General features: G+C 50.1%; 1 protein-coding gene across 33 annotated transcripts in view; it reads right to left on the bottom strand.

Annotated features, from left to right (window-relative positions):
- Positions 1-12,872, bottom strand: part of LOC120890490 (mitotic spindle assembly checkpoint protein MAD1-like) — a 301,557-nt gene that overhangs the window by 73,742 nt on the left and 214,943 nt on the right. For 15 of the 33 annotated variants that reach the window (XM_078028351.1, XM_078028350.1, XM_078028352.1 and 12 more), the window contains exon 13: positions 7,452-7,540. The exons of 8 other annotated variants lie outside the window; for them this stretch is intronic. In XM_078028351.1, the coding sequence (XP_077884477.1) occupies positions 7,452-7,540 (89 nt within the window). Of the gene's footprint in view, positions 1-4,713; positions 4,898-7,296; positions 7,331-7,451; positions 7,541-12,872 lie in introns of all 33 variants that reach the window. 10 more of the 33 variants (XM_078028337.1, XM_078028338.1, XM_078028340.1 and 7 more) reach the window with 2 other exon arrangements.

Below are 12,872 nucleotides of genomic sequence, written 5' to 3'. Positions count from 1 at the left end.
GGATGGTGTAAGAAGGCAAGAATGCACATGTGGGATGTGGCCCACGGTGTGTACCAAATAAGCGGCAGCAGGCAACTTATTACAATTTTGCTACTGACAGCTACTACTAAAGTGAGTAGTTGTCACTATTTTCAGAAACAGAATGATCAGAATCCTGGAAGCAACCAGACTCCCGTAGTCAAATAAAGATAGGCTCTAGGGACAGAGCACCTAAGTCCAACATGCCAGCAGTTTGCCCATGAAGATGCCATGGTTCCTGAATAGCTGAGAGCACGAAGTCACTGAAGCTCAGAAGGGGTTAATGGACCACACAGTGGAGCAAACTATATGGCAACACAAAAGGTCTGAGAAAGCAGAGAAGGTGCTAATTTGTAACATAAGGAGGAGAAACAGCCTTCAATCATCTGCTTCACTTTTCAAATATATACAGAAATGGAAAAACAAAGCCTTGAGCTTTACGACAGTGACTTGAACGGGTTCATTAACGCGCACTCCCTCAAAATGCTGCAAAATCAAAAGTAAAGGCTTTCTCATTTTCCTCAGGCCTACTGCTGAAGACAAGAAAATAACAGAGACAACATCACAAAGCCTTAGAAGTCAGACAGCAGACAGTGAGTGGCAGTGACCCCAAAAAGCTGAGTCCCTGACCAGGAGAGGATGAGCTCAGAGGCTTTATGCCACCAAGCCTTAGGAAGTGTCCCCTGGGGTGGGGGGTGATGTCTAAAAGCAGGAAGAAGGGGGTTGGAGCTGGAGAAGGGGTGAAGGCCTTCATTTAAGGCAGCATTTTAGGAATATTTATGATTCATAGGCACTTGCAGATTAATACAAGGAGGTTGCTGCCCTCTTCACTCAGTTCCCTGGATGGTGTCCACCTCAGTGGGGCATCAGAGCTAGCTAGCAGAGCTGCCACTGCTTTCCTGACTTTTGCAGGTCACGGGCTCTCAGGCTCCTGCCCCCCAGCAAGATGCCAACAGGCTCACCCGGCTGTCTCTGGTAGACATGGGCACTCCTCCCCACCCTGGCCATCTCCTCTTCTGTCTCCTGGACGAGGCTGAGTGACCTGCCACCAAAAGCTCTCTAGCTGTTCAGTGGAATTCCCCAGGGAAACCACTGGGGCCTGCAGAGACCTTTCTTGGGAGCATTTTAATAATGGCTTCAGGTTTTTAATGTCCTAGAACTATTCAGATAATCTATTCATCTTTTGGTATATATTTGGTACATATCTTTTGGTATGTATTTCATATTTTGGTATATATATTTGGCATACTTCATATTTGGTAGTTGAAGGTTTTTGAAGAACTGATCTCTTGCTTCCAAGTGAATGAGTCTCTGAGCATGAAGCCGTCTGCCGTGCCCTGTGACACTACAGGATCCACAGCGGCAGCCCCTGCTTCAGCCCTGATACCGATGATGTGTGTCTTGTGGCTTCTTAATACTTGTCAGTTTTGCTAGCAGTTTATCAATTTTATGGATTTTTTTTTTAAAATGGCATTTTGTTCAGTGATTTTTTCTCCGTTCTATTTTTTTTATCAATTTCATTTCTTTCTGCTCTTCATTATTTCTTTCTGCCTATTCTAAGCTGCTTCTGCTCTTCCCTCAGGTTCTCACAATTAGCACATAAATAAGAGTCTTCTTTTCTTCTCTAATGTGAATGTCTCTGAAAGTTTCCTTCTCAGTGCTGGTTTCACTGTATCTGACAAAGTTTTGTATTTTCATTATCACTCAGTTGTGTATATTTCTCTTGAGAATTCCTCTTTGACATGTGGAGGATTCAGAAGCACATTTGGAGATTTTGTGTCATTTCTGATCGTTTGGAGATTTTTCTGTTGTTTTTCTGTTATTGACCTCTACTTTGAGCTCAATGTAGCCAGAGAACATACTGTACATGAATATGATTCCTTTAATTTTGCTAAGGTTTGTTCTGTGACCCAAGATAAAATCCACTGTGGTAAATGTGCCAAGTGGACTTTAAGAGAGAATGGATAGTGCTCTGCAAACACTGACCATACCTGTTAGCTGACAGTGACATTCAGTTCCAGATCTTTGCTGCTTTTCTGTTGGCCCCCCACCAACTGTGGACAGCAGTGCATGGGTGTCCTCTGTAAATGCTTGAGTGTCTGTTTCTCTCCTCAGTTCTATCTGCTTCTGCTTCCTGTGTTTTGAAGTTCTGTTGAATGGCGTGTATACACGCGACAGGGCAGGTGCAGGGCTGCCATGGGCCCTGCTGATACCAACCTGACAAAGTGGGATGCCTGCAGAAAAAAGGCCTCCCATCCTAATGGCAGAGATGCCTGCTAGCATCAGACATGGTTCATGAGGGCAGTAAGGAGCCCCTTCACCTTTGTCTCTCCAGTGCCAGATGGGGATAGAAGCTCAGCTACCTGGTCAGCCTGACTCAACCAAGGTAGGACAATCCTAGTCAGGGACACAGCCTGCCCACCTACTCAGCCCTGCTACACTGCCAGGCAGGGGCACTTGTGAAGGCTGGGGTAGGAAGTAGACTCACTGGGCAGGGGCTCTGTGGGGCAGTGGGGTGGAGAACAATTCTTTCCCTGGCATCAGCCAAAGTCAGAAAGGCATATTCAAGGTTACCCGCTATCAGGTGGCACCCCTGTGGCTGGGGGAGTGAACGTCTTTGGAGACTTTGGTCTATGTCTATGGCTGGTTGTGCATTCAAACTTTTGAGGGTTCCATGTCCAGGACATACAGCTGGTATTCTGGGAACTCAGGGGACTACCACCTCACTGTCCCCAGTCCTGAGGTCCCCACTGGACTGCCTTCCTCCATCTTGCAAGGCATCCTCCACCAGCTGGCTGTGTGTGTCTAGGTCTGCAGGTGTGAGTTGGACCTGGGAAGAAAGGGGACTGCCGAGGAACTGAACTGGATGTTGAAGATTCTTGAAAACTGGCACCCCTCATCCTAGCTTCACCTCACGCCAGTGATGCCACATCTTTGCCGAGTACCACAGGCCCCTCCTCTTCAAAGAACAGTGATTCTGGGCTTGGGGATAAGTCCTCTGCTAAGGTACAGCAGGATGACCCCATCCCCCAGGTCAATGGGACATTAAAGTTCCACCATGATGCTGAGCTTCCAGCACCATCCCCCACCCACCTCCCAGGAGCTGGTAACAGGCTGATATCTGCCAGGCCCAAGTCTCCAAAGATATGCCAGGCTGAGAAGAAACCAAAGAATAATAATTCTGAGGGCACCAAGTGAAAGACCCCAGCTGGGATCTCCTAGCAAAGCCACGGGGACAAATCCCAGGTTTCTAGCCAGGTGCTTGCAACCTCACTCCTAAATGTGCAGCCAGGGCTCCAGGGTACCAGTGGGTACTGCAGAGTACCACACTATCCTCCGACATCTCCAGCACCAGCAGGCAGGGCTCCCTCAGCCCCCAAAGCCTGGGGTTGCCCACGTGGACTGGGGCCTAGCCAGCACATCCGTGGGACCTGGCAGGCAGTAAGCGTGGCCGTGACGGAGAGGCTCCGGAGTGTGACTAACAGGCATTGGCACAGACACACGAGCCTCTGGAATCACTGAAAGTCTACCCAGTTGCTAAATCCACAGACATTTAGGATTTGCCAGAGCTGCTATTTGACAGCAGAAAATAACGAATCCAGATTTGTTCCACTTGAAAGGGCCTCAGCTGTTGCTACTTAAATCTGTACTGACACTTCCGTTTTCTGTGCTGAGATGATGTGGTGTGAGGGATGTGTGTCACTTACACAAAACAGGTAAGTATGTCTACTCTCTTGTGTGTAGCAAATGTAACCTAGGTGAATGCACACACATATGAACTCCCAGTACCCAGGTTGGCAGTGCTGTCCCCCTCGTTCCCCCACTAGCTCTCCTGTGACCAGCTGGCCGACTGTGGTCACGGGGAAAGGCTGGCTGACAGCAGCAGGGCCCTCGTGTCCACTGTCTTTCTCTGAACCAACCACTTCAAAAACCACTCCTCAGAAACTTTCAGAGGACTGAAGGAAAAGCACTTCAACCTCAGAAGTGAGAATCAAAAGGAGAAACAGACCCTTGTTCAAAGGGGGTCATCTAAGTCTCCCCTCTCTTCTGCGGCTGCAGGGAAACAATGACGAGCCCTCTGGCCTTGACAGCACTGGTGTCTCCCCCGGGGGAGCTGGGGCAGATGCTTCTGGTGTCTAGAGACACTGCTCGTTCAGCTGGCCCCAGCCCCTCTGTCACTACTTCCCAGCCAGAGGGCTGCCTGATGTTGTCTGAAGAAAACTCACTACAACAATATGCTCCTCGTTCAGGACAAAAGTGAGCTACAAATATGGCTATCTCAAGAACACCAAGCCTACCTGTGATGCTATGGGACACTTGAGGCACAACCCATGTGCCTGCCCTGAGCCTGGATGGCTGGGGTCGTGGGAGGAAAGTGAGAAGGTACAGGGGGTGCCATTGCAGGGTTGGGCAGAGGCAGGGAGCGCCAGAGATGCTAGCCCACCCAGTAGAAGAAACAGACCTTAAGAGAGAGACAGGTCTGTGGAAGGAGAGGCGGGTCAGCACCCTGGCCAAGCAGGACTCCCCCACCTGCACAGGAATCTGTCCCTGAGAAGCCAGAGGAGCCACCTGGGCTCTGTGAGTCCTGGTTTTACACTGTCTCCCTGGCTGAGTGCACTACGCAGAGCCCCTGCTCACCTGGGGTTGCCTGTCACACAGGACCCAAGTGTGGAGCAGCCACCCAGATGCAGGTACCTGTGTGACAGCCATCTCCACCCTCAGCTGCTCCTTGGCTGGAAGTCAGAAGTGCTGCTGCAGAACTGTGGTGCAAAACTCCACCAAAGCCTCTCGACACATGCCGACCAGCTCCCAGCGGCCAGCCACGAAGCTGCTTCTTTCCACAGCTGCGTTTTCCAAGTGAGACAATGGGGACAAGAAGCTTTGATCGTTGAGCAAAAGATGTCAACAATAAAGCTCTTTCTTGAAGTTAAAAAAATAAACCCAAAGCGTTCCAGCCCACACAAGCCCCACCCACGCCTGGCCATGCTCCTGTCAGCCGCAGCATGAGAGCTGTGGGCAGCCAGAGTCCTGGCAGAAGACAGGATGCCAGTCTGTGACAGGAGAGCTGAGTAACACAGTGCTGGCCCATGTTGACAGCCTCAGGCCCTTGGGGCAGACTGTCCTCTGCCCCCTTGGCTAACACCCTGAGGCACACCTGCCAACACCCAAATCCAATCCCTTCACTGCATCACCTGATAACAGGATTCCCAGGGACACGGGGTGGAAGGGGGGGGGGGGACAACCACAGGACATACCTGTCTTGCATGGCATTAAGGACTCTGTCAGGTGAGGGGCCAACTATGCTGATTCCTGAGCACTTGGTGCCTCCTCCATGAGAGCTGACCTGGGGCCTCCATCAGCCCAGCACTCTCTGGATGCCTCCTCCACGGCCAGCTCCTGGCCCTTGTTCCTCTCATGGCAGACACCAGCTGAGCTCTCCTGCCTTTGTGGCCCTTGGCGGCATGCACTCCTAAGCTGCTAGCCATCTTTTGGGGCCTCCCAGTCTCATTCAAATGCCTCTTGCATTGAACACCCCCCCCCCACACACACACCACCACCACCACTCACACCTCTGTGTTATGAGCTCTTCACCACAGATAGGGCTGCTCCATGAGCTGAGGGGTATATGTATAGGAGATATGCTCGGCCCTCCTCTGGCTGGGAACAGTCACTTCAGCTTGGAAGGGTGTCCCACAGCAGATGCTGCCTGGCACTCAGCTGGGGAGAGCTGCCCACCCTGGAGGCCAGTGGTGCTGGCTGCTGCAAATTCAATCATGTTGCTCTTCTACTTTCAAACACATAATGGCTTCCCATTGTTCAGAGAATAAAGACCAAACCCTCACTGGGGCCCAGGCCTGGCCTCCAGCTCCCCTGCCATCCTATGGTTAACCCATGGCCACACACAAACGTATTTCCCAGGGGAGCCCCCTGCCCCCAGACACCTGCTCTCACAGCACCACCACATTCCTCTCCATCCATAATTACAGAGCCAGGATTGCCTGTGAATAATGTCCCCCCAAGTCCCCATTAAACCACAAAACTGATGAAGACGGAGAGTGTGCGTCTTGCTCACCACTCCATCATCCTCAGTGCTGAGCCCTGACGGTGCCCACGGCGCACACGCGGTGTCTACCGAGTGAATGATGGAACGAGCGCAAAACAAACAGCCTGGGATCTGGCAGGTCTCCAAAGTGCTATTTATAAGGCCTCCGTCCATATATTAGAAATGCTTCAGAAATGAGGGAGGAAACCTCAAACCTGGAAGGGACCATAACTGTTTTTGGCTCAACACTTCTGGGCCTGGTTGGACCAGAGGCAGTGCACATATTTTCTTGCTTTTACTCAACAACCCTGCAAAGCTGGGGTCATCCATACACTACCCACGAGAAAACGGAACCCACAGGGGAGAAACAGCTGAGGCCACTTTAGCCCTGGGTACCAGGGTTTGTCCCAGTCTGCTGGGCCTTGGCTGCACAACCCAGGGAGGGCCATTAAAACTCCAGCACCAGTGGCCTCACCAAGGGCCACCTGGTATTCACTGGGGCTGTCCTGGTTCCCAGGTCTGTTCTCATTTCACTCACCAGAAACAGCTCCCTGGGTGAGAAGCCCTGGATGCCAGACACTTGGTCCATGGCATACACTTAGGGCAGAAGGGAGGCTCCCCAGGCACGGCCACTCAGCCACACTCACTCTGCATCCACAGTTGCTGTCTCCCATGAGAGATGCCAGAACTGGAAACTTGCCACTTCGACTAGAAACTGAATGGTAGGGCTGAAGTGTGCATCAGGGGACAGTCAGGAGGGGCTGCTCAGCACCCCACCCACACATCTGGATCTCCTTTAGGACCCTGACATGTCTTGGGGAGAAAGGAAATAAGATCTGGGAACAATCTCAGCCCACGGTCTCTGCTTACAGAGAAGTGAGGGGTGCTGGATGGCGGAGGTGCAGGAAGCGCATCTAGGAAAACAGTAGCTCAGGGCGAGTGAGCGCGTCCTGAATAATAGACAAAGGTGCCCAGCTGACAACAGAAAGCACATCTGGTCGGGCTACTGCTTCTGTAAGCAGTTCTCCTCATCTGCACCTCCCAGTATTCCACTGCTCATAAATTCCTTGCTGCCTCTAGAGTTGCACAAGCCAAGAAGATGGGCCTGTTGCTTTACCTTGCTGGCAGCAAAGGCAGGTCCTACCAGATGCCCGACAAGAGTGTCTGCGAGCTCCTGAACATGGGGGAGGCTGCAAGGCCCAGCTGTCTGCCAGTGCTGGTCAAGAAAAGGATACTGGAAAAGGTCCAGCCCAGTGGAGATGAGTGTCCCTGCAGAGGAACCCAAGCGGATGGAATGTGATTGAGGAACAAAATGCCATCCAGGAGGCAGTGGAGGAAGGGGTTCTAGTAGACTCCCACTGCCAGCAGCCCCAGCCCCAGCACAGCGTACCTGAGTGTGTCCACCTCCTCTCTGCAGAACGGGAAGCTCGACTCAGCAGAGCCCGGCTGGGACTTCAGCATCTTCAGCTCCATCTCCAGCTGCGAGAAAACACAGGGCCAAGGGTCAGCAGGTGCAGGGGGCTCTGCAGGCCTACAGACAGCACAGAGCCTAGAACCTTGCCTGGCCCCAGAGGTCCCAAAAGCACCATTCAAAGGTTCCCCAGACCCAATCCCCTCCTCCTGCTAGGGAACATAGGACGGGGGGCTGTTTTCCTGGGAATCCCAGCAGCCTGAATCTGCAAGGCCACCAGCATGCTACCTCTTGCAAAAATCACCCTTTCCCTTCCTTAACACTTCTGTCTGCAGATTAGCCATGGAGTCACAGTCATTCTGGGAATAATGTGGAGAGACACCAAAATCTCTGGGGCAAAAAGGGACACAGTAACTGGAAAGAACATATTCTAAATTTGCCACTGCTTTGAATGAACAGTCACAGTATTTTCTTTCTTTTGCTACTTCAGATTCCTCTATAGAATACAGAAGCTGAAGGCCTCCTCCAGGAGGAAAGTGAACTGTAATAACACTTGGACACATCAGGGTGGGAGGGTTAGGGAGTGGTGGATATGAGGAGTCCCAGTAATTTCAGGCTTGAGAATGGGTACTGTCAATGGCCAGCCACTGGCCAGGGACCTCAGGAGCCAGAGGACATGCACTCAGAGCTAACCTCCTCTCTCCACCCAGACATGGGCTAGCTAAGGAGGCCCCAGGATTCCAAGGAGCAGCCTAGAAGGAGCCCGAAACTGTGCCGCAGCTGCAGCTCAGAGGCTGTCTGCTAACAAAGTCTGGCCACTCCTCAGTGCAGCTCTCAGGTGCCCTTACCCTTCTCATCCTTGCCAGATGTGGTCCCTTGACCTTGGATTTCTCAGCCTCCAGAAACGTAGGTGGCAGAAATAACTGTTTATTATAAATTATTGTCCTCTGGTGTTCTGTGATAGCAGCTACCGATGGACCAAGACAATGTATTTCAACTTGCCAATGACATTCACTCCTAGCATGCTGACACTAACATGCACTAACATGTCTCCTCTGTGAGGTGTGCACTTGTGCAAGGCCTTGTGCAAACCACAGTTGTTACCGACACAGTTGCTCACTACCAAAGAGCCCTCCCCCTTCCTCTATACTCGGGCCGTCCATATACCTTGCAGGTGCCTATCCTGAGAATCTGGTAGAAGTTTCCCTGAAACTGGCTCCGCCTGATGCATCTTCCATTTCTCTTTGTTGGGAGAGGGCAGCAAGACAACCGGAGCTATTTCGTGCCAACTTTGCTCTTTAATAAGTGGCCTGTTTAGAATTTTCTTTTCTGGGTTCAGAATTGATGAGAAACTTTCTAGGAAAATATTATCTATTCCAGATGTTTGTGTTTATTTAAAAGGACTTGCAATATGGTTCATAATTCTTTCCACAGAAGTCATGTAGAAACCATATTCTTTTTAGGGTTATTTTTTACTTGTCACTTACCTTACTATAGAGGTTTGACATATGCAGAGAGGTCTAAGCCATGGGTGCAAGCTGGGAATATTCTGTGTAGGGTGTGGGGGCCCCACCTGGCCACATAGAGTCCTCAGCACCGGAAGCTTTCTAAGCCTTCCCCAGCCAGAAGCTTGAACATAATTAGTCCTGCTTCTTATTTTGGGTGGTGATGCTATTACATTTTACTCGAGTTGTGAATAATTCATCTATTTTATTGGCTTCATTTCAAGTAACAGGCACCTGGACTCTTATTATTTCTACTACTTCTTGCTCTGCTGTTAACCACTGCTTTGACCATTAGATTCCTAACTTTTGTCTTACTGGGGTTTTCTTTTACTGCATCTCTGACTTCTGCAGCTGGAGGTTAGTCCATGTATATTCATGATTTCTTGTCCCATGGTATAAATATTTAAACCATGAATTTAGATGTTTCCACTGGCTCTGATGAGGACTGCTTTCAATACAATTGTTTTCTAGATTTTACGCACTTTTGAATTGCATTTCTTCTTTGAACCAAGAATTAAGACAGAATGTTTTGTTCTGTTTGTCTTTGTTTTGTTTTTGAATTTCCAAGCAATAGGAGCCTTTTCTTTTTCTAGTTTTGTTTGTGACTTCAAATTTCGTCACATCACCATTAGAAGAGGTTTTATTTGAATTTACAAAGGTTTATAAAGTTTATAAAGCTTCTCTTTATTACCCAATGTGTGATTAATCTATGGACATTTTCTACGAACACTCTTTAAAGAATGTGTCCTCTAACTCTGGGGACTGGGGACTCACAATACAACTTGCTATGTCACAGACAAGAAGGTAAACTCACTTGCTGCTCACATCCTCAACCGTCTCTCCCTGCCCCTCTGCACATGTCAGTTTCCTGAACAGTGGCGCTGTTCTCTGGCACACTGATATCCATCCTGTATTCTACACTGCTTTATGGCTGGAATTTAGACTTGAACATGACCAAAACGACAACCCCTGCTTCTGTGTTTAGGACTAACAGATGGCCCCACAACCCACATGTTTCAGCCTCTTGGTTTTGCTTTGTAATTCATCAGGAAGTCTTTTCCTTTTAATAGAAGAGTTTAACCCACCTATATTTTGATATATGTGTGTCTATTTCTGTGTATGTTCTTGTACTTCCTGTCTTATAAAAACTGTATCCCTCCGTGGCATTCTAATCTTATTTACTGTTTTATGTGTTAAGTTTTGATACTCAGAACAGTTTGTATTTTTCTTACTGGTTGCTCTTATAGCAGAGGCTCTCTGGTACTGTGCCTATACCGCCCCGTGTTAGGCTGTGCTCATCACATGTCCTGTGCAGTGTCTGTCTGGCCCATCTCTTGTTCACCTCTGTGGTGTCTGTCACTGTTAATTTCATGACTGAGCCAGATGTGCCCAGGTGAAACCTCACATCCTAGTGTGTCTCTGAGGCCACGGGGTGGATCAGCATTGGAATCAGTGGACTCAGAAGACTGTCCTCCCTGACACTGACATGAGCATCAGCATCCAACCCCCCAAAGGCCGAACAGAACCAAGAAAAGGTGAGGCTCTCTTTTTCTGCCTCCCAGTTTAAGCTGGGACATCTCAGCCTCGTGGACCAGGCCTTCAAACCTGGATTGAGTTCCACCACTAGTTTTTCTAAGTCTCTAGTTTTTAGATGCCGACTACAGGACTTCCTAGCTTCCGTATCACATGAGCCAATCCCTCATAACCAATCAAACCACTAGTCTCTCCAGGCAGACAAATGAATCGACAGGTTTTGTTCCTCTGGAAACCACTAACACCCAGTTAAACACACTTCAACAACTCAATGCTCTCCTTAGGGTATGTCTTCAATTTCAGCTACTAATGATAAGAAACCCATTTCTCCCTTCCTCTCCTATCTCAATACTTTCTACTAAATATCCAAGCCCTTTGACACCATAACGTGTAACAGGTACACTGCTACTATTCTCTTAACTCCGTGCAGCTCTTGTGGCGGGTTTCCCGGGGGTACTACCTTCCTGTGCACCTCCAGTCTGTCCTCTTTCCTGCCTTCCTGCCCCTCTCCTGTTCAAGGCCCTCAGGTCCATGGCCTTCTCCTCTGGCTTTGGGGGCACTCACACTCTACTGGATCATGAGCTTTTACTTCTTGGCAAAATGTGTACATACAATCACATGTTCGAAGTCTACTTCTTTTTCTGTGACTTTTCCTGCTTCTCTCCTTCTGTCTCATAAATGGGCATCCAGATTTTCACTGCTCATCATGCAAGATGACTTTTATCACATCCAGTTTAGCATGAGGTCACACTGGAGAGGGGCTGGGGCCATTTTCTTTTCTTTAATCCAACCTGTTGATTGTGTTGTGAATTCAATCAAGAGCCACTACTTGTCTCCAGCAAGAAGGGGAAGCTGTGAACTCTCATCAGAGCGACCACTACTCTTCTCTGCTCAGGCACAGGGTGCAGGGGCCCCTCACACAGCTCCCTGCTATCTTGGGAGCCACACAGGGCCAAGGGACCCACTTCACCAAGGCCTGTTCTTGCCTCTCATGAGGTCTTGTCCAGCAAGGTGAGCGTCATTTAGCCTCTTAAGCTCTTTTCCTGCGCGCCGTGCCCTGGCGGCTCCCTGTGCCCATACCTACATGCTGCTACGTGTTCCTCTACTCGGGGCCACCTGTCTCTGCTTAGGGTGTGGACTTAGCTCTGTTCTTATTTTGTTGTTTTGGTTTTCATTCTTCTTACTTTTGAATGATTTCCGGAAATGGAGTGATTTATGTTCAACACCAACATGGAGCCCTTTAATTTTAATCTGTAACTTAGACTCATAACTAACACACGCTCAGCTCTGTTCTTCTCACTGGGCCAATTCTCTTCCCTCTGAGCCTATACCAGAAAACCTCCCCAGCCCTGTCAGGCAATCCATCTCCTCACACACCCACAGGCCCGCCCTGCCCACGCCGCCATGCTGGCTCACAACTCTATCACCCTCCTCCAGTCCCGCGGTGCGAGACAGTGGCCATCAAGATACACCCAGGGCTCAGGTTTGCAGCTGCAGCCCACTCCTCCGTCCAGCCTCAGGGTGAACTGGGACACCAGCTCCTCCCAGGAGCCTGATGCCCAGACACACTGTCTAGCTCCCGTTGTCGCTTCTGCCAGACAGAGTACACATGCAGGGAGTTGAGCCAGCACTGGAAGAGAGGACCTAGACTCAACACACTAGCCACCCCATTTAAGAAACCATCTAAACCTACCAGTTTTTAAAAGGGAGGCAATATGTGGAAAGATACTGAGATGAGACCTGAGGAGGGTTCCCAGTGACCCAGCAAACAGCTCTCAGCGTTAACTACCTGCCATCGGCCATGGGGCTTTGCTGGCTGTGCAGCCAGGGCCACGCTAAGGAAGCCCTGAGATGCCCCGTATCCTCCTCCTTGTCCTTTTATCACTAAGGTTCAGCAACAATCTGGGGGCTCCACAGGGCAGGCCCAGAAGAGGCTATAACCAAGCCAGCTGGATTCTCACACCTGGGCAGGTGGGTGCAGGGTAAACACAAGGTCCTTGGGGTCGCTCTCACAGATTGCACCCCACTCGCCACCTGTGGATGAGACCATCTGTCTTCGAGGTTTCAATGCCAAGTGGGAAACCCTAGACTACAGGCCCTGGGTCAGGGCACAGGCTCGAGCAGGGGATAGACAACAGATGAACCTGCCCTGCCCCATATGGCGACCCAGGCCTTCTTCCCCCATCCAACACACGCTCTTACACTCACTGTCTAGAGCTCTCACACTCATACAGTCAAACTCATAGACGCTGAGTGTGGCCACGGCCTGTCTTTCTTCCTCTCTGGGCCCCAGTACATTGCACATGAGGCTTCTCAGGTCCCAGGGGACCTGCCCTCACTCTGAAGGCCAGCCTACACCAAG

The sequence above is a fragment of the Ictidomys tridecemlineatus genome, chromosome 12 (genome assembly GCF_052094955.1).
Source record: "Ictidomys tridecemlineatus isolate mIctTri1 chromosome 12, mIctTri1.hap1, whole genome shotgun sequence".
In the NCBI taxonomy this organism is placed as follows: Eukaryota; Metazoa; Chordata; class Mammalia; order Rodentia; family Sciuridae; genus Ictidomys; species Ictidomys tridecemlineatus.
Note: the sequence above shows the minus strand (reverse complement) of the source record. Positions and strands in the feature narration are given on the sequence as shown.